Source organism: Nycticebus coucang, chromosome 6 (genome assembly GCF_027406575.1).
Source record: "Nycticebus coucang isolate mNycCou1 chromosome 6, mNycCou1.pri, whole genome shotgun sequence".
Lineage (NCBI taxonomy): Eukaryota > Metazoa > Chordata > Mammalia > Primates > Lorisidae > Nycticebus > Nycticebus coucang.
The window spans coordinates 35106770-35129536 of NC_069785.1; the positions used below are offsets into that span (position 1 = coordinate 35106770).

Below are 22767 nucleotides of genomic sequence, written 5' to 3' on the forward strand. Positions count from 1 at the left end.
AGTTAATATTTTCCAATTATACACATTGTAATGTTTGTTGAATATACTTGACATCATTACTTTAACACTGCTATTAATTTTTGGTGACTTTCTGTTGAAGGGGTTTTTCAAATGTGTTTTCCTTCACTTCCTTCTATCCCACTTTTCCCCTTCTGTGATATAATTTATGTTTTGTGTGGAACATGAGAGGTTGTTGAAAAATGTGTGAATGTTTTCAATATCCTTTTAGGTTCAAAGAAAGGAAGACTTTTCTATACTCCTTTATTCCAGAAGTAGAATTAAGGGCCTTTAAAAGTTAGGTTCTTAACATAAAAGGTTTTGAATAGGATCGATTATCTAGTTCCTATATATTACTGGTAACTTCCCAAATTTTATTGGCTTATCTGAGGGTTCTTTGTTATGATCTTTAGTGTCTTGGCTGACTCCTGCTGTTTTGAAAAAAGGTAAGAAGATATTTAATGAATAACATTGCCCATTATTCATTCAAATATTGGTCATAGGAGAGCCATTTTAATTAAACAGATTATAAATAATCATGAATTATTGTTTACGGTATTGTTAAGTAGGAGGAAAGTGTCAGTATGTAAATCTTTTTATTGGTTTTGTTGTGCATATGGCTCTTTTTGTCTAGTTGTTCTATCCATAGTTGGAGTGTTGAAGTCTCCAAGTATTATTGGTGAACTACCTATTTCCCTTCAATTCTGTTAGGTTTTGCTTCATATACTGTGGAACTCTGTTGCTAGGAACTTACGTTATATGTTCATAATTGTTATATCTTTCTGATTGACCATTTTATTATTATAAAACAGCCTTCTTTGTCTCTTAAAACAATTTTTGTCTTAAATTCTGTTTTGTCTGATATTTGTATAGTCACTGTAGCTCTTTTGGTTAATATTTACATAGAATGTCTTTTTTCCATCCATTTATTTTACTGTTACTTTTATCTTTTTTATCTTTTTTATTAATATTAAATCATAGCCGTGTACATTAATGCGATCATGGGGCACCATACACTGGTTTTATAAACAGTTTGACACATCACACTGGTTAACATAGCCTTCCTGGCATTTTCTTAGTTATTGTATTAAGACAATTATATTCTACATTTACTAAGTTTCACACATACCCTTGTAAGATGCACCGCAGGTGTATGTTACTTTTGTCTTTGAAGCTAAAGTATATCTCCTGTAGATAGCATACAATTGGATATTATTATTTTTTTAAAGCCATCCTGCCAGTCTCTGCCTTTTGGTTGAATTCTGTTCACATTCAATGTTATTGACATATTGGATAGTTATTTCACTTTGTGTTTCTTATATGTCTGATGGGTATTTTATTATTCAATTCCTCCTTTACTACTTTCTTTTTATACAAAGTGAATTTTTTTTTTTTTTTGAGACAAGATCTGACTTTTGTCCAGGCTGGTGGGTAGTGGCATCATCCTTGCTCACTGTAACCTCAAACTCCTGAGCTCAAGTGATCCTCCTGCCTTAGCCTTCTGAGTAGTTGGGACTACAGATGCCTACCACCATGCCCAGCAAATTATTCTATCTATTTTTATTTATTTATTTTTGTTATTTGAGGCAGAGTCTCACATGTCATCCTTGGTAGAGTGCTATGGTGTCACAGCTCACAGCAACCTCAAACTCTTGGGCTTAAGCAGTTATCTTGCCTCAGCCTTCTAGGTAGCTGGGACTATAGGCGCCTGCTGCAACACTGGGCTATTTTTTGGTTGCAGTTGTCATTGTTGTTCAGCAGGCCCAGGCTGGGCTTGAACCTGCCAGCCTCGGTGTATGCGACCAGTGCCCTACTCACTGAGCTACAGGTGCCACCAGCAAATTATTCTATTTTTTTGTAGACAGGGTCTTATATTGTTTAGGGTGATCTCAAACTCTTGGGCTCAAGCAATTCTCCTGCCTCAGCTTCCCAAAGTGCTGGGATTACAGGTATGAACCACTGTGACTGGACTAAGTGAAATTTTTTTATTTTTTATTTTTTTGCAGTTTTTGGCTAGGGCTGGGTTTGAACCCACCACCTCTGGCATATGGGGCTGGCGCCCTACTCCTTTGAGCCACAGGCACGGCCGTAAGTGAATATTTTTAATGTAATGTTTTAATTTCTTTAATCATTTTTTTTGAATTATTTCCGTAGTGGTTGCACTAAGCTTACCATTTACATTTTGATTTATCAAAATCTGCTTCAGATTTATACTGTTAATTACAATGAGATACAGTAGCTCTATTACCCTTTCCCCCTTATTACATCTATATGTTATAAAAGCAAAAATATATTGTGATAATTACTACCTTATATAATTTTATTTTTTAAAGAATATGAGAGGAGAAAGGAAAGTATTTATTTATACGTTTTGCTTTATGAGGCTTCTTGTTTACTATATCTAGTTTTCTTTATTTGGTCCTATGTATTTGAGTTTCCACCCACCTCCTTTGTGCTGTTATTGGCAAATATATTTCTACATGTTGAAGACTTGAAGAGTTAGCAATATATTTATACACCTATTATTTTACACAATTACTTTTTTTGTTTTTTTGAGACAGAGCCTTAAGCTGTCGCCCTGGGTAGAGTGCTATGGCGTCACAGCTCACAGCAACCTCTAACTTCTGGGCTTAAGCAATTCTCTTGCCTCAGCTTCCCAAGTAGCTGGGACTACAGGCGCCCACCACAGTGCCCGGCTATTTTTTGGTTGTAGTTGTCATTGTTTGGCAGGCCTGGGCCCGATTCAAACCCACTAGCTCTGGTGTATGTGGCTGGCACCTTAGCTGCTTGAGCTACAGTTGCCACCCCACAATTACTTTTAAAATCAGTTAACAAAAGAGAGGAAAAGAAATCTGCTGCTATACTGTCTGTTATATAATTACCTTTCCTGCTGCTCTTCTTCTTCTTTTTTTTTAATGTGGATTTGAATTGGTTTTCAGGATCACATTTTCAGCCTGAAGAACTTATATTTGTGTATCTTGTAAGGTGGGTCTATTAAACAGATTCTCTTAGTTTTTGTTTACCTAGGAATGTCTTTATTTCACCCTCATTTTTAAAAGATAGCTTTTCTGTATATAAGATTCTTAGTTGACAGTTTCGGGGGTGGGGGTTTTCCTATAAGCAATTTCAGTAGATTGTACTGTTGCCTTCTGGGTCTGTTGTTTTTTATGAGAAGTCAGTCATTAATTGTGTTTGGATTGTCTTGCAATGACTTGTTTTCTGTTGATGTTTTCAAGACTTTCTTCTGGTTTTTGGCTTTCAGCAGTATTATTATTATGTATCCATGGACCTATTTGCATGTATATTACTCAAGAGTTTGTTGAGGTTTTTGGATGTTTAAAGGTTTTCATCAACTTTGAGAGGTTTTCAGCCATTATTTCAGCCAATATGACTGGTGTCCTTATTAGAAGAGGAGGAGACACACGACAGACAGGGACAGAGGGAGAGAATGAATGCCATTGGAAAACAGAGGTGGAGATTGGAGTGATGTGTTTACAGGCAAGGAATGCAAAGGACTGCCAGGAGAGTCATGGAAGAGATTCTTCCTCTAGAGCAGTGGTTCTCAACCTTCCTAAAGCTGCGATGTATTTTCATTGTTACAAAGGGATTGCGACCCACAGGTTGAGAACTGCTGCTTTAGAAGGAACCAACCCTGCCAACACCTGCATTTCAGACTTCTAGACTTCAGAACTGTGAGAGAAAAAAATTCCTCTCTCATTATTTTGAGCCACCTAATTTGTGATACTTTGTTATGGTAGCCCTAGGAACCTAATTTAGATTTTGGTATCAGGAAGTGGGGTGCTGCTGTAACAATTACCTAAAATATGGACAAGGGTTGGAATTATGTAATGGGTAGAGGCTGGAAGAATTTTGAGGCATGTGCCAGAAGAATCCTAGATTGCCTTGAAGAGACTATTAATAGAAATGTTAAATGTGATTTAAATGTGATTCTCAATAGGTCTCAGATGGAAGTGAGGAACACATTAGACACTAGAGAAAAAGCAAGCCTTATTAGAAAGTGGCAAGAATTTGCCTGAATTATTTTCTAGCATGCCGTGCGAGTGTGTGTGTATATGTGTATGTAAGGGTTGTCAGCTCAGCTCTCTGCTTTGAGAATGAAAGAGTTCTCCTGTCTGTCCCTGTATTGGGAAGTTGAGTATTTAGTCTTTACTCTTTGCTGTTTTCTTTTCTTGAATATCTAATGATTTTACTGCTATTACTTGAGGTGAATTATGAAGAAGTAACACAGAAAAATTCTGCACTCTGCCACCTATGCTAGTAGTTTGATAAGGAAAGAGGTTGTAATTATGGATTATAGTGACATTTTAAGATTTAATGGGTTTGAATCTCATTTACTAGTTATTTGAATGCAGGCTATAGTTCCTCATGGTGATACAGGGCTTTCTTCAGTAGAGTTTTAGAGTATTCTTTTATTACCTGGAACATGGGTAAAAACATGTTATATTTTTACTGTGCGAGGAAAACTGAGAGTTTGACTTAGTTTCACAGAACTGATCACATATGCAAATGAATGTGTATAGCTGCTTAGTTCCATATTTCTTGCCCTAGCTTTCCTTTCTGCAGAGTTCCCGGTTGCTGTCAACTTTGGGTAGTCATCCATGGAATGGTTTTTCCTCATGTCCATTCTGCAAGGTAGATGAAGTCATATTGACCCTTGCCTTTTGGAAGAACTGCAAAACTTCAAGCTACTCTTTCCAGTTGGGCATCTCATTTGTTTTAAATAGGTTTTTTTTGTGTGTGTGTATGCCATTGGATAATAGATCAGCAGTAACTTGATTACATCATAGGTCTTTAACTTATTAACCTAATTGGATTCCTCTTACTTCATCACTAATTTTGTAGTGATGTTAACATTAAAATGAAGCTTTTATTTTTATAGTTTTCACATTGCTTTCTTCAGTGTTTTCTTATTAATATTACTGTATTGAAGGTTTGCATAATTTTGCATAATGAACTAAATATGAAATCTGTAGACTTTTTAAATCTGTAGAATCTGAAGGACTTTAAATCTTTCTCTAAGTTACATCAAATGTCTTCTAAACCTTTGTTTTTTTTTTTTTTTAATACTTCTTACTGCTCTCTTGTGAGTGGAGGCTAATGACAACTTTTCTCTACACTTGGGTAGGGGTAATAAGATCCTAGTTCAGTGGTTGTTGTAATGTGGGGATTAGTGAGCAATCCATCTACATGAGGCCCAGCCTTTTATAGACACTTGGTAAATATTCAGTGATGGCAATGGTGGGGCCATTAATTCTCTCTAGGTCTCCTGCTTTCCATTTCAGTGCTTGGTTCCTTGCATTAATAGTTCCTTAGATGTTTCAGACCATAATCCTTTTTCAGGTTAAGATAATTATTTTGCCCAGGTTTCCATTTTTGCCATGTGTTATGTACTAGCTGGAGAAGCCTCTCTGAACTCTCTTTACCCAGCAGGCCAACAAAAGAATATTGGATTTTCCCAGACTAAAACCTGGTGCTATTTTCAGCCCTAGTTCTCCAAATTCTCATCAGTGACAAGGCTATATTCTTCAGAATGTTCCCTGGCTTCTATTATTTGTATAGCAGATGTCATTCTATTGCATTCTTTAATCTGCTAGTATCTTTTGGTTCTGAGAAACTTGCAGGACTGGCAAGACCCCTGTGGGTTTCAGGCAGTCTTTTCTGTCCCTAGGTTGTGATGGAGATTGCCGTTGCCATCTTTTTGTTTTGATAAGAAGGCTTATCATGATACCTGAGGGCTGAAAATGATTTTGAAAGGCCAGTCTATCATTTCATGCAAGTGTATGAAATTTTTTTCAGGAAAGGTTATTGACTAGTGTTAAATTTGTTAGGTAAACGGTTGGGGAACTATTAATAGAAATTTCCAGTGGACCAAAATAATACCACACAGACAATTTCTGGACAAACAGGGGATACACTTCCTGAATGTCCAGTGAGTGGATCAGACTTCATCACCCAAACTTTTTGGCTTATTTTAGCATTATATCACTTACAGTTGCTCAGCCACTTATCTGTCATGTGATGTGACATAAGGTCAGAGCACCACCTATGATGATGTATTTTAGCTCAAAAATATTTAACTTGACATCATTGAGCATTTAGATTTTTTTTAGATTAGTTTGTAGGTAACGTTGGAGATAAAAAAAAAAAAATCTATAAATAATACCACAAGGAAGCAGCCACACAGCAGATCGGGTTCTTATGCATTCTGCCTGGCTTGACATTGTCAATAAGTTAGTGTCATAAGTATAATGATTGTGCTAGATTCAAAGAGACTTAGGGGACAATAATCAGATATAATGCATGGTCCTGAACTGGATACTAGTCTGAAAAAACCAGTTGTATAGGAAATTTTGAGGATTAGGAAAATTTGGAAATAGTTAGGGTGTTACATGAAATTTGTTGAAATAGAGAAGTAGAGATATTGATGTTAAAAGATCTGGTTACCAAAAAAACCAAAGAAAAAATGGAAATATAAGTATATACATAGAAAAAGATGTGGAGATATGTGTGCTAAAGTATCAATGGTACTTTCTGGGTTATGAGAATGGGTTTTTAAAATTTATTTTAGGTTTTGCTTATCTTTTCCTCCTAATTTTCTTCAATGCACATGTCCTGGTTCTGTGTTAATAACAGCATATTTTTAAAAAGAGTCCATTCTAAATCATCCTGTACAATTGGGTTGTTTTAATACATTTTACTAATTTTTTTCTTATAAAGTTTTTTTCTTATAATCTTTGGGATACTTCTTTCTCTAGATTCTACATGCATCTCTCATTTTAAAAAATTAATATTTTATTGTGAAAAAATTTAAATACATGCAAAAGTAAGGTACCTGTGGTAATAATATAATGAATTCTATGTACCTGTCATCATCTGGCTTTAGCACTTCCCAGTTATGCACAGTTGGTTTCTTTTCTATATACCATCCCTTACCATCACTATTTTGAAGCAAATCCCACACGTTCTAGCTTTTCATCCATAAATAGTTCAATATTTATTTTTAAAATATAAGAGCATTTAAAAAGTCACAGTACCAAACTAATAAAATTAATGATATTTCCTTACTGTAGTCAAATATTCAGTCATTGTTCACTTTTCCCCACTTGTCTCATTGTGATTATTTCTATTTCTCCTGGTAAGGTTATTGAAATCAGTGTCCAAATGAGTGCCCTAGATTATTAATGCAACTGGTCTTATGTACGGTAAACTCTTTTGTTGTATATGTTTCTCACCTCCCACCATGTTTTTTTCCTTGTTGAAAAAAAACTGGGCCTTTTATTTTCTAGAATTTTCCACATTGTGTATCTTTCTGCACACTCTCCTAAACCTCTTAGTGCCCAAAACTGGAGACTGTTCTCTAGACTGCACCTGAGCAGGGTTCCCGTAGGAAGCTTATGGAGTGTATTTGTAAAATCTATAAATTAGAAGGGAGAGTTGATTTCCAACCTTGATCATTTCAACTAGATGAAACAACTACTGAAATAGGATACGCAGGGATAGATTTTAGAGATATCTATCACACAAAGTTTAGGCAACAACTTCTCAGATTTCCTTTTCAGTGATCACTAAAACGTTTACCCTGATAGGTAATGGGGTTCTCTTGAAACATTATTTAATATCCTCAGATGGCTTAGTCTATAAATTTGCTCTTTATTGTGATACCTGTGTATTATTTTTTGTTTTATTTTACCATAAAGGTTACTAAGGTTAAGATTTCCACTGTCTGCATATTGATTTGTCACTAACGATTGCAGGTTGAGGATGACAGTGATGCAGAGACCTATGGAGAAGAGAGTGATGAGCAAGGAAATTATTCTAAAAGAAAGATTGTCTCTAACTGGGATCGATACCAAGATGTTGAAAAAGAGGACAATAACGAAAGCAGAGGATCACAGAGGGGAACAGATTTCAGTGTCCTCCTCAGCTCAGCAGGTATGATTCCAACTGCATGCACACTTCCTGCTTGGAAGGTTGCATAGGCATTTTACTTATGTTACTTTTTACATTGCATTTTTATTACTAGCAATTTATCCTTTGCTTGTTTATTTACTTATTTGGTACAGTCTCTGTTGCACTGTGCAGAGTGCTATGGCCTCACAGCAACTTCAAATTCTTGAGCTCAAGTGATCCCCTTGTCTCAGCCTCCCAAGTGGCTGGGACTACAGGCTCCCACCACCATGCTAGGGTAGCTTTTACATTTTTAATAGAGATGGGGTCTTGCTCTTGCTCAGGCTGGTCTAGAACTCCTGAGCTCAAGCAGTCCACTTGCCGGGGTCTCTCAGAGTGCTAGGATTACAGGTGTGAGCCACTGTGCCCCACTTCTTTGTTTTTTAGATTTTAAATTCAAGTGAAGGACAGTGTTTCCAGTGGTTTGCAAGGGAAAATCAAGATGTTTAAGTGGTAGTCAGGGTTTCCGTGTACTGATGTGGAATGACTGTAGTCCCTGGGATAGAGAAAAGGCTTTATGTAAGGGGAAAATCCTGACCATGCTGCTCTAAATTTGGTTGTCTGAGAAACAAATATTTTTGATTTTGAAGGAAACAGTACTTATGTCTATGGGAAGCATTATAAATTTTCTGCTATATGTGTTCTCTTTTTCCTTCTTTTTAAATAGCCAGGAATATGTGTATTAGTAGATAGGCACATATTAGAGCCGTATGCACCTGAACATCAAAACTTTGTTGTTTTGGTTTTGGACAGTCTTCTGTGTCAGGAAGGTGAAAACCCATTCCTTCTGTGACCAGCTGTTAACCTAAGATTGCCTCCACCTTCTATGATGTGAAGGTGAAGAGCAATAAGAGGAAGCAATGGAGGGCTGGGTGTACCTATGGCTACTCTCTAGTAGGAGATAGTGTGACAATTTAAAGGATAAGTGGAGGATAGATTAATGGGTGCCAGGGATTAGGGATGAGATGGTGGAAGGGGGGTGTGCTTATAAAAGTGAAACACAAAGTATCCTAGGGTGCTAAAACTGTCTGGTATTTTGACTGGTGGTGGATACATGAACCTACATGAGTGATAAAATCGTGTAGAACTTAATAAACACGCATGTGCACACAAACAAATCTGAATGAATCTGAGTCAGGTTGGTGGATTGTATCAATGTCAGTATGTCATTGTCCTTGGTTGTGATACCTGCGTATTAGTTTTTGTTGTTTTATTTTACCATAAAGATTACTAAGGTTAAGATATTTTACCATAAAGATTACTAAGGTTAAGCACGTAAACTAGTTGTGCAAAATGTTATTGGAGGAGACTGGGCAAAGTATACAAGAGATCTTTCTGTATTATTCCTGACAACTGTATGTGAATCTACAGTTGCTTTAATGAAAGACACTAGTGCCAAGTTAAAAAGATTTAAAGGATGGAGATGCAAAGAACAGAGACATAAAACAAAAATAACGTTTTCAGACTGTTTTGAATTCTCTTTTCCCCACAACTTTTGTTTCTGTTTAACTCTACTTTTCTTCTTTTTCAACTGCTTGTATTTTTGAATACCTACCCCAGACTAAGAATCACAAAGTGAAGCATCTTTTTTCAACTTATTACAGTAAACTTTTCTGAGTAGGAAAGAAGTAGAGAGAGAGCATGTTAAGTTGTGAGTCAGAAGCATAAGATTCAGGGTGGTGTTGCTATAGTACGTGAAGCATAGAGCATAACCCTTTTAGACAGAGGTTTGCAGATGGCACTCAGCTCATTGTTTAAGGACTGATAACCCTAAATAATTTTGCCAGTCAAATGATTACTTCCCTTTTGTTACCTATGTTTTGGCCAATTATCGATTTATAAGCACTTTTATTCATGGGAGAAAGGGAATGAAGGCAAAACTGTGGGCTGGTTAGTTTTAATTCTTATCAGTTGTTCTGCTAAAAAATCTAGGAGGTGAAAATCAAAGTAATGCAGTGAGGGGCAGCGCCTGTGGCTCAGTTGGTAAGGCTCCGGCCCCATATACCGAGGATGGCGGGTTCAAACCCGGCCCCGGCTGAACTGCAACCAAAAAAAAAAAAAAAAAAATAGCTGGGCGTTGTGGCGGGCGCCTGTAGTCCCAGCTGCTCGGGAGGCTGAGGCAAGAGAATCGCTTAAGCCCAGGAGTTGGAGGTTGCTGTGAGCTGTGTGATGCCACGGCACTCTACTGAGGGCCATAAAGTGAGACTCTTTGTCTCTACAAAAAAAAAAAAAAGAAAGTAATGCAGTAAAGTTAACCCTTGGACTACTTCCGCATTTAATTCAATCAATTATGTGGTCAATTATTAGGACAGGATCTAGCAATAAAAGATGGTGTGTGTTCGAAGCCGTTAAAAATTCTAGTTTAACCCAGCAGGCATGGTTATTTTAGAATTTTATTTTTAATTTAAAACCTGGCGTGGTTTGGGTCTCTCATGTATATTTTCTTGTAGTCTATCTTTGCTTAATGATTTTTTCTCGAGTGGCTTCTTTATCTGCGATTGTTTGTCTTTTTCCCTTTTTCACATTAGACGGGTAACATGTGGACGTTGTAACAAGGTTTGAGGGGAGGCACATCTCATGCATGCTTACGAACACCCAGTCATCGTGCTTATGAACTGCACAAGGATCTGTGATTAGTTTATTTTGGGAGATTGCAATTGTCATGTTTTTTGATATGTGCTTATGTTTCTTCTCTACTCTGCTGATGTATGGACTTCTTTTCACCATAGCATAAGCCTGGAAAAAGCTGCCATCCTTTCTTTATACGTGTTGAGTTCATTCTCTGATCATAAAATATCCAGAGTATCCTTTGGATAAGCTGATCACAACTCTTAAAATAATTCTGATTTTTAGTATACTGTCCTTCTTTATATAAATTAATACACAAACCAGAAAAAATATTACTGTTTCTTTAGGTGTGCATGTCATAAACTTTTTTATTTTTATTTATTTATTTATTTATTTATTTATTTGCAGTTTTTTGGCCAGGGCTGGGTTTGAACCCACCACCTCCAGTATATGGGGCCAGCGCCCTACTCCTTGAGCCACAGGCACTGCCCCATAAACTTTTTTAGATATTGCCAAATTGCCTTCCAAAGTAGAGATGAGCTGGATAGAGTTCCTAGCATCCCATCCCTGCCCAAACCGTAGTACTGTTTGACTTTTTCATTGCAACCAGTTGATCAAATGGTATCTAGTTGTGGTTCATTCCACAGATATTTAAGTGCTCACTGTCTCCTGATAGTGTTTTAGAGGCTAGGTATACAGTAGGAACAGAACAAATATAAACATCTGCCTCATGAAGTTGATAAAATGTTAAATGGTGATCATTGCTTAGGAGAGAAACAAAGCAGGGAAGGGCTGTTACAATTTTGGAATGAGTAGCCAGAAAAAAAAAAAAAGTGACCAGAGAAGGTCTTACTGAGATGACATTGGGCTAAAGATCTGGGGAAGGTGAGGGAACAGGCATTGATGATATCTGCGGGAAAAGTGTTCCAGGTAAAGGGAACAGCAAACTCAAAGGCTTTAAGATAAAAGAATAGGGAATAGCAAGGAAGAGGAGTGTGGCAGACGCAAAGTGAACAAGTAGGCAAAGAGGCTAGAAAGGCATTATGTGGGCAGGTCACAAGGAGACTTGTAGACCATTGTAAAGATGTTGGCTGTTCCTCCGAGTGAGATGAGAAACCACTGAGTGAGAGGAGAAGAGTGAGATACAGCTAACTCATGTGTTGACAGGGTCACCCACTCTGTTGGGGTGAACTGAAGGTGGGAAGCACGTAAACTAGTTAGGAGGCTGCTATACCAGGGTGAGCAATAATGGTGGCTGGGGCCAGGGTGAGCAGTGGAGGTAGTGAGGCATGGTCAGGTTCTGGCTCTGTGTTGAAGGAAGACAGGAGAGGACTCATGAATGTGGGATATGAGATAAAAAGATTTATAAGGGGGGCCTGTGGCTCAGTCGGTAGGGCGCCAGCCCCATATACCGAGGGTGGTGGGTTCAAACCCGGCCCCGGCTGAACTGCAACCAAAAAAAATAGCTGGGCATTGTGGCAGGCACCCAGCTACTCGGGAGGCTGAGGCAAGAGAATCACTTAAGCCCGGAAGTTAGAGGTTGCTGTGAGCTGTGTGATGCCACGGCACTCTACCGAGGGCCATGAGGTGAGACTCTGTCTCCACAAAAAAAAAAAAAAAAAAAAGATTTATAAGGATGATGCCAGGTTTTTGGTCTGAATAGCCAGAAGAAGGGAGTTGCCATTAACTGAGATGTCTCTTGGTATCCATGTGGGATTGGTTCTAGTACCCGGTGGATAACAAAATCGGGAGTCAAGTCTCTGAAATGGCTTGGTATTTGCATATAACCTATGCACATTTTCCCATGTATACTTTCTAGCTTACTTATAATATCTAATATTAATACATTGTAAATGCTATGTGAATAGTTGTTATAAAGTATTATTTTTATTTGTACTATTTTTATTGTTGTATTCCAAGGTTGGGTCAATCTACTGATATGGAGGGCTAACTGTACATTAGTTTCTCTTCCAAAATTAGCTGGGTTGTTCATATTTCTCTGGTCCAATTCTCAAACGCTGTTTTGAAGATAGACTCTTTGCTAAGAGTACACCTAGCTTAACTTGTATTCTACAAGTCGAATTTCCATTGTAATGGTGTATTTTTGACAACTGGCAATTAAAAGGTGAATTTCTGACTCACACAGAGTCAGTGTTTGTATATGTTGGTCTATTCACTTTATAAGTTAATTTGATATTTTCTAATAAAGTTGAAGATCCAGCACTTCCACTCCTGGAGGATACTTTTTCTAGAGAAATTGTAGCATGTCTGCATGAATGTTCATAGCTGCATTATTGAGAAGAGCCTCAAATGGAAACAACTTAGATGTCCAGTCAAATGTGGAACGAATACACAAGTAAGAACATGAATCTCTCAGACATAGCGTGGAGTAAAAGAAACACTGTTCACCAGAGAACATGTCAGTATGATTTTATTTACAAAGTTTAAGCACAGGAAAAAACACTGTGTTATTCAGGGATGTATATTTAAATGGCAAAGTGAAAAATCAAGGAAATTATTATTATTTTTTTAAAAATTTTGCTTTCAACTGGCTTTCAATTGTCTTAGTTTGAAGTTTTGTTTTTTTTTCTTTTCTTCCTTTGGTGATTCTCTTGCCCTTAGCCTCCCAAGTAGCTGGGACTACAGGCACCTGTCACAATGCCTGGCTTTTTTTTTTTTGGTAGAAATGGGGTCTTATTCTGGCTCACTCCAGCTCAGGATGGTCTCTAACCTCTGAGCTCAGGTAATCCACCCAGAGGATTTGGATTAGCTATTTGTGTGCATTTCGAGCATGGGAGTTAACTGGACATCTAAGGGAGAGTTGGGGAACTATCTTGACTGAAAATCTTTCTAAATGGATTTGATCTCATTTAACTGACATAGGTCCGACAAGCGACCATCCTGCTGCATAGAGTTAGGCAATGTGATTTATCCAGGAGTTTTTTCAACCCTATAATTCTGTTCTCCTGGCTTTTCCTTTTATAATAGTTTTGTAATGTTTTATGCAAGTGTGTTAAGTGAATACATCCAGTGTTCTCAGAAGGGTTAGGCTTAGAATAAATAGGTAAGGTGTGTGTGTATCAATAGAGCCTTGTGGACACTGGTGACCCTGTGACAGCAAGTGACATTAAGCTAACAAACTGATGGGAACCATCATTGCTGCCATTTCCTGAACACCCATACCAAGTGTAGGCTCTGCATAATTATGTGTTACTTAGGCTCTTTTTCTATTTCATTAAGTCCTAACTTTAACCTAATAGTATAGATTTCATCATGTCTATTTTAGACATGTTGTAACTAAGCCTTAGAAGTAAAATTAAACAATTTGTACAGAATCTATATATTTAATAGGTAGCAGAATTACAATTCAAACTAGTATAGCTGTCTTCAAAGGTGGTTATTTTTCACACTTGGTAGTAATTAAAATATATATTGTTAATAGTTTATCAAAAACTAAGAAAAGGCTCGGTACCTGTAGCTCAGTGAGTAGGGTCAACCACATACACCGAAGCTGTATGGCAATTGCAACCACAAAAATAGCTGGGTGTTGTGGCAGGTGCCTGTAGTCCCAGCTACTTGGGAGGCTGAGGCAAGAGCATCAGTTGACCCCAAGAGTTTGAGGTTGCTGTGAGCTGTGACGCCATGGCACTCTACCCAGGATGACTCTGTCTCAAAAAAAACCAAAACAACAACAAAAAAGAAACTAAGAAAAAACTACATATATCATACATCACTATCTAAGATATACATTCTTTTGTTTCTACAAAAAGAAGCTGTACTGTTTGACTTGGTGTCCAGCTTGAGAGAAGAGATTGGTTAGGAAGCTGTGTTTTGGCTGGAGGTATATGCAGGAGCTCTAACGTAGATTTGAGTTTTTCTTGACTCCTGATAATTACTAACTCAAGCCAAAAAGATAATTATTTGTTATAAGTTGTGTATGCCAAAAGTGAAATGAAATTCATTTGCTTCACATTTTTTTAGGAAAATTGATAAGGCATCACTATTAATATTTTTCACATTCTTCTTGGGTTTCTTATTCAGATTATTTTCTCCCCACAATTCTGAGAGAAAATTAAGAAGCGTTGGTGCCAAGATGTAAAAGAGTCTTGGAAAAGTTGTGATTGCATATTCATACATAAACTGGGAGTGACTTCAGTAGACCATGGCATGTTTTTCAACTTGATGATTTCCATTTTACAAAGTGTTTCTGAATCTTAGGTTAATCTTTTTCAAGTTTTTTTTTTTTTTTTTTTTGGCCGGGGCTGGGTTTGAACCCGCCACCTCCGGCATGTGGGACCAGTGCCCTACTCCTTGAGCCACAGGCACCACCCTCTTTTTCAAGTTTTGATTAGAGACCCTAGTGATACTGTGTTTAGGGTATGCTAGGTTTAACTATGAGAGCTATATTTTCCCTTATATTTTGAAGTCAGAATGGTAGTGCAAGTTTGTAATTGTCACACCCTTTTTGATGATTTATTTCATATGGCATACGTGGACTTGGGATTTAGTTAAGGTCCTTGCCTATTCTTCTAATTAGAGCAAGAAATAACTTTGAGCTCTCTGTGTACAGATAACACTCAGTGGGTTGTGGAGCAAGTTTGTCTTTAGACCTTGCTTGTCTTTTCTTTGTGTCACTTCACTCCCCCTTTTTTCCTCTTTAGGCCCCTGACTACCTATTGTAATGCTCACAGCTTAATTTACATACTCATTTATGCCTTGCCTGCTCTCAGAGCACCTCTCCCCCACCCCGAAACCCATATATGTATTTCTGATATCCCCAGTTTGTGCTCATATTACCTGTGGCCATCAGCTCCCAGCTGGAGAAATCAGAGGGAGTGCTGCCTGGGAGGCAGTACATTTGGAGTGTTCGCGTGTAGGACTGTACTAGAACAGCCTTGCATAATAAGTAAAGCCGCAGGTAAAATGACATCATTTCAGAGCAGGCTGTCTCAGTGAAGCCTTGTTAAGTTAAGATATTCATTATGCAATAATTTTTGAAAGGTGTGCTGGTTACAAAAGATATTATTAAATCTAATCTCTGTGGGAGTACGCATCATCTGTTATCTATACAGTTTATTTTCTAAAAATAAGAATTTGCTGCTGCTAACATAACTTTAAAGTAATATTATCTTCATCTGCACGTTTGATTTCCTTGTACTTTGTCTCTGTTGTGCCGGTTGCTATGGGCCATCCTAGTTTACTATGGAATCATTTAAAAAAACAGGAGTGATTCAAATAAGGTATCTTAAATCTTCTCCCTTCTGGGGTGGGGAAAGGAAGAGCAGACAGAGGGAAGGAGGGAGGGGGTGGGGTCTTGGTGTGTGCCACACCTTTTGGGGGCAAGACATGATTGTAAAACGGACTTTATGTAACAAATGCAGTCAGTGTAACCTGGTTTCTTGTACCCTCAATGAATCCCTAACAATAAAAAAAAAAAAAAAATCTTCTCTCTTCTTAACCTTATCCCTTTTTTCCTTTAAAATAATAGTGAAAAAGTGAGTTAATTTTTTTTTCCTCATTCTTCAGGGACATCATAGAATATGCATCCTGAAACTAATCTTAAATATCATTTGCTCCAAATGTTCATTTTTCAAATGGGAAAACTGAAGTTCATATGGGTTGGGGTTTAACCCAAGGCTGCATAGATATTTTCTGGAGAAGAGTTACTCAGATCACAGTATTTTCTCTAGGTTGATGGACGGTGCAGTCTTTAAATCACATAAATCATAGAAGTAGAGACTATTTGAATTCCAGTTTTCTCTCTGGAGAGGAGTTTATGAACTGACTGTCTTGTGCTTGTGTCTTTTGGGGTAAACTGTGGTCAGATTGGTACAGAGAGGACATAGAGGGTTATATGTTTAAAAACAAAAAGATTTTTTTCTGAGTGAAAATTTGGGATATTCTGAAGTATGCAGACCTTCCTAAATAGGTTGGTACAGGATGAAAATGAAACTGGATGTTTCACACACGCCAGCAGGTCCTGTCTGTTGTCTGTTTTTCGGTTTGTCTTATTCTGCTACCCCATGCTCCTTACTCTTGCCTGGCACAGACAAACTTCTCTTTCCTCTAGCCATTTTTTATGTTTGCTATTGGTAGACTTGAGGTTTTGGGGTAAAAGGGAATATTATGCTCTGGTTTCTATGTTTGTGATTTATATGCTTCTAATGTTTCCTGGATGTAGGCCTCATGGGAAAGGGAAAAACTAAGGTTGATTTCCGGTTTTCTCAGTCTGTTTAGGGACCAATTTTTACAATATTTCTTTGCTGTTTTTATTTCCACTTTAGAAATGTGCTTACTTTCCTTGTTTTTCTCCCTCGGGAGACTGCCTGTGTCTAGAGCAGATCTGCCACAGTCTGGTGCTACAGCAGGTTCAGAGGTCAGAGGGTGCCTGGGAAATGTTAATGATACGTAAGTGCCCCTTTGTTCATAGTGGCCCGTCTGTGTTGGTTTTGCGGAGGGAGAGATTTTCTTCCTTCATCTGCTTGGATCTCTAAATTTTTCTGGACTCAGATTTCTGAGTTTTTTGGTAGTTTTCAAGGAATAGTGGATTTTGAAACAGTCTTTTCTAATTTAAACCTGCTCCTTCTTAACAGAGAGGACTAAACTTGGCCCAAAATCATATTATTGGAAACTAGAGTATAACAAAGAATCTTTGATTCTCCACTTACAGAAAAGTCAAAGAATTTCAAGGTTTAAGATTTCACAGACATAGACCTAGGTCTGTAATGAAAAGGATAATATGCACGAACCATCCTTTCTTTCAGCTTTGTCCTTGAAGGAGAAAGTGCTCAGCATGGTCACAGGGCTGGGACATAGCAGCTTGGATCTAAATACATTGTCACAGCCTCATGACAAGGGAGAATGTGAATGTTTAAAATTGGAATTTGTTGTGATGGGCAGTTTTCAGGGACTTGTGAATAAAGGTGAAGGAGAGTAGGGTGTGGTGATGAGGAGGGGAGGGTTCGTTTGAATGTGTTTCCACTTAGGTATTTGTTGAATGATAATCAGATGATCCTTCTGTGGTACCAATATATGGGAAACAGTATATCTTAAGGTGTGTGTGCTACATATTAGAGCTCATTCTCAATTGCTGTGTTGAAGGCAAGCTCCCCTGGCTCATGTAAGAAGTCCAGCCTTGGCTCGGTGCCCACAGCACAGTGGTTACGACGCCAGCCACATACACCAAGGCTGGAAGGTTTGAACCTGGCCTGGGCCAGCTAAATATTTACATTTATTTAAAATATTTGTAGAAGACATAAGGTGTTTCTTATGTCGAACACCTCTGTAGGTTGAACAATTTATTATAGTGCCTTAAGTGGTCATCTTAAGAGGTTCTACTGTATTAAAAACAGGGCTGTTTTAGATGGAAGATCATACTTCCTCTTTTTTTTTTTTTTGCAGTTTTTGGCAGGGGCTGGGTTTAAACCCACCACCTCTGGCGTATGGGGCCAGCCTTCTACTCTGTTGAGCCCCAGGCGCTGCCCGATACTTTCTCTTTTTTAAAGTTGCTTTTATCTACTATATCCTGCTAAATAGAATATTAAGTTATGTATGGAGGCTCAATTTTAAATACTTACTTGAACCCTATGTCACTCTCAAAAAAGTCAAGTAAATTTCAGAGTCTACAAACCTGGAAACAACTAAAGATAACTCAGATGTTTTGCACAATGTTATTAGGTAGAAAAATATCTTAGAAGGGGCCTGTTGGTGTTTCCAACAATTGAATTCTGTTGATTTTTCATGCTGAATTCTGAGTGTATTATGATGCATTCTCACTGTTTCACTTCTATGCCTTCTTGATTACAAATGATATAATTTTCTGAGATTTAGTTAATTTTAGTTACTTCTGGCATATTCCAATCCAAATTATAGATGTTTAGTCCTCTTTTATCAACTTGTAATTTATTTGAATGCTAGGTTTTGTCTGCCTGATCATTGTTTAGGCAACAGAATAATTGAGTAGCATTCTGCGTGTCTAAGCAGCCCTGTCTTGCAACCTTTGCCCTCTTGGCAAATAAAATACTATTGTTTGACATATACCAGGAATTTTAGATTAGAACGTTTGGCCATGTCTATATGAAATCAAAAACATTTATTAAAATGGAAAATGATGCCTTTGTGAATCCTCTAGATGGCAGAACAATTACAACAAATATACCTTAGGTATCCAAGAAGCGTGTGGAGGGGAGAGGCCAGGAGAGATGAGTTGAGAAGGGGACCTGCGGGCTCTGGGCCTTCTATCTCAACCCAAGTGGGGCACATCTGCTTTTATATGCCTCGTATCTTGACATTTTATCTAAGATCACGTTTGAAAGAATGTAACACTGCTGAAAAATGATGGAATGTCAAAGCTCAAAATCTTGAGTTGTGCACACTGATACAAAACCACAGATTTCTGTGAGGACTTAGGCACACATTTTTTCACATATCCCAAGCATCTCTAGCCTGCAGCTGCCTGCAACCTAGCGCACATGTTGATAGGCTCTAAAGTGATGATGAAGGCCAACTTCAACTCTCTGCTTACTTTATTTGTTTTTGAGACAGAGTCTCAAGCTGTTGCCCTGGGTAGAGTGCCATGGCATCACAGCTCACAGCAACCTCTAACTCCTGGGCTTAAGCGATTTGCTTGCCTCAGCCTCCCAAGTAGCTGGGACTACAGGCACCTGTCACAACGCCCAGACATTTTTTGGTTGTAGTTGTCGTTGTTTGGCAGGCCAGGGCTGGATTTGAACCTGCCAGCTCTGGTGTATGTGGCTGGCGCCTTAGCCGCTTGAGCTACAGGCGCTGAGCCTCTCTGCTTACTTTAATTTCTATCCTAGAGGTTGAGGTACTGCATAGCCTTTATTTAGCCTTTGTCTCTACTTTGAAAGAGATTACTGTTGTTGACCTAACAAATAATGGATAACAGATCTGATGATGCTGTGACTCTCAAATTCAGGAAGGAGATTTGACTTAGATAATTAGCATACATTCATTTTTCACGGGGGGGAGCGGCAGGGAGGGAATAGAATGGAATAAATTGTGAGACTTTAAATGTGTCACTTCCCCAACCTCGTCTTTGAGTAGGAAGCTGATTGCAGTATCTCTTTAGTTTCATTTGCAAAATGCTTATCTAAATTCCCCTGAAATCAATTTTTAATAGCAAGACCAATTTAGATTCTTTTAGACTATTAATGAAGTTCTAATCATAATTTGGTATGGCAAATGTGATTTCCACATGTAAATACAGAACAAGTAGGAAGGATAAACTTGCTATCCTATATTTGCATCCCTCATAGTGTCAAATACCATCCCTAACAGATATGATCTCATCACAGCTATTGTTTTAGTGTAACTGCTCCAAAAGGCCCCCACATTGAGACTTTTCTGTAGTTGACCTATTTGCCCATTATCAGTAAAGTAAAACTGAGGTACATTTTAGGACAGTGGTTCTCAACCTATGGGTCGCAACCCACAGGAACTGTATTAAAGGGCAGAGGCGTTAGGAAGGTTGAGAACCACTGTTTTAGGATCACTATTCTTCTACCTATTTGGGCTTGTACTTGAGAATGTATTAGGATACATTTTCACATCTGTTGATTAACTAGTCCTGGGTTTACTTCGGGAATAGACAAATGAGATGTGGTCTTCATTTTTATTAAGACCCTCAACCATGAGGAATTCAGAGTTTCATAGACAAGTATGTAAATGGATTTTCAGTGGAAGCTAGTAAGTTGTTATAAAACAGGTATCATCAAAGTGCTATGGATGTTGCTAGGCAGGAAAAAGTCTTCTATAAGTTTTACACTAGTTGTCCAGAAATTACTGCATGTAGAGGAGACTGTCCTTGGCACACATATGGAGGGAAGATAGGCAGTTGATAGAAGGTTAAATGTTAGAATAGCACTGTTACATGCTAGCCTGATAGATTTAGATAATGCACCAAACGGCATATCTAGATTATTATTCCAAGAAGTTCTGTAAATAGCAAGGATTTTTATTTGATAACTGAACTAGAAACTGTCTCTGGCTTTTGCTCCCCAAAGAACACATTATTCAGTGCTATATTGCGATACTGCTAATCAGTAAATAGCAAGGCCCACATATTCTAATGGTGACAACAGTGTGACATCAAAAATGGATCTATAAAATTGGTAATGTTTTCTGGTTGGTATGGATTCTTGAGTTATTTCACTAATACTTCTACCCCGAAAGATGGAGGGTGTCAGGCTCTTTAAGCAACTGTTGAATAATAAATACGGTGGCTGTAATGAACCAGTACACAAGACACAATAAACCCTTTAAGAATTCTCTGATGCACCCTTGTATCAAGCCAACTGTATAACCATAGATAAGGAGACTTCGGTTTGGCTTATAATTATGCGTGGAGTTGTTAATTGTTTTTTTACACCTAATATTTGTATAAGCTCTGCATCTAGGAGAGTAAGTCACCAATAACTGATATTTTGAATCAGGGTACTTTCACCAATTGAAGGGTAAACTGCACTTGTCTTTTGGCAGCGATAGTTGTAAGCAAAGATCCTAAAAAGAGGAGAGGAGAGATTGTATTATGTTTGTAAGAGCGCCTCTCATTTCTGTTTCCTTCATTGAGCCCTAACTCCTGATTTTATTGTTTTTTTGAAAATTTTTGTTGAAGACTTTGATAGAACACAGTTTTGCTAATTAAAGAGATTCCCCCCTACCTTTTTTTATTTTTTTACAGATTCATGTTTTCTTAGAAGGATGTTAACCAGCCCCGTCCCTGCCCTCATGTTACAATACTAGTTTTTGTGTTACATATTAAATAATCTATGTCATGGGATCACTTTACAATCCACGTCTAGGGATCTCTTTTTCATTCAGAGACATGGTGTTTCCCACTTTGAGTGTACTGATACTTTTCTCAGTTTCCTGAGAAGGATCAGTATTTCTGTTTGAACCAACGTTAAATTTTACACCTGTCTCTCAGTTCTTTATGTTCTTCTTTTATTATTGTCTGTCTGCATGCTGGCATTTTCCTCACTCCCATTGTATCATCAGTTTTGGACTTATCTAACATGAAATTTACTATTTTTTTTCCATTATTAAGAAATCTGTGAGTTGGTCCTTTTATATTTCATAATTGATGCTGGGAAAGTGACACATGCTATGAAAGCACCCTTCTCTGATTCAGCACCTGTCACACATCTCTTTAGTGTCTCAGTGATGTGGCTTGAAATGATAGTGCTCACATCTCTGCTGTAGCTAGTTCACACTGAAAGCCTCTAATCATCCGTTTGATATCAGAGCCACTTCCCCCACCACAGATCGTGATGTCACAGACCCGAGATTATTCTCTGTCAGCAGGAAGAAATTGGAGAGGAGAAGAATCTTCAGGATGAACTACATCCTTGTTCAAATTTGATTACTTTATAAAGAAAATTAACCATAATTAGGAGCAAATATTCTGGTTTGAAGCACCTTGCTCTTATACTGGGAAGAAAAAATTCTTTGAAAAATTTTTGAAGTTACTATGGATATCAGTGCACATTTAATGCATTTAAAAATATCATGTAGTGGGCGGTGCCTGTGGCTCAAAGGAGTAGGGCACCGGCCCCATATGCCAGAGGTGGTGGGTTCAAACCCAGCCCTGGCCAAAAACTGCAAAAAAAAAAAAAAAAAAAAAATCATGTAGTGTCAGTCACTTGAAATTAAATGTTAACACATAAAAATGAATTTTAAGTGTGTTTCTAATTTTATATACAAAATTCTGTTGCTTGTTATTTCAGACAAAAATGACTTATCTTTTTAAGATTGTTATGTCAACAGACACTAAATGGATGTGCTATGTACCTATTTTCGTTTTATCTGTTTTAAACAAAAACCTTACAGTTCTTGGATGATTTAAAATGACCAGAAGCTAAGGATATTGTAACAGATATTACTATAAGGACATGGTAGTTAAAATATTTGCTGCATTTCTATGAAAGAAACCTATAACACACGATCATTACTTTTACAATATGTCTATATAGTACCTATGAATAAAATAAATTTTAAATTACAAAAACAAGTGGGCAGTAAATGAATACTTCTGAGAATGTTCAAAATCTCTTTAGTAGTTAACTCTATCAACACCAGGGAAAATCCTATCTTCTGGTATTAACATAAAATCCTTTATCCATTTGTACCCACGAGATGATAAGTTGAAGCAATTTTCAATGTTTTTTATTTCCTTTTTTCACCAAAATGAAGAAGATGTAGGTTATCCCAAAT

General features: G+C 37.6%; 1 protein-coding gene and 1 non-coding gene across 2 annotated transcripts in view; one reads left to right on the forward strand and one right to left on the reverse strand.

The window, feature by feature from the left end:
- Window positions 1–22767, forward strand: part of AVEN (apoptosis and caspase activation inhibitor) — a 147965-nt gene that overhangs the window by 23648 nt on the left and 101550 nt on the right. The window contains exon 2 of the mRNA XM_053594082.1: window positions 7773–7950. Within this exon, the coding sequence (XP_053450057.1) occupies window positions 7773–7950 (178 nt within the window). The remainder of the gene's footprint in view (window positions 1–7772; window positions 7951–22767) is intronic.
- Window positions 10488–10592, reverse strand: LOC128589534 (small nucleolar RNA U13). The gene has a single exon (XR_008381087.1). It is a non-coding gene; the product is annotated as a small nucleolar RNA U13 (small nucleolar RNA).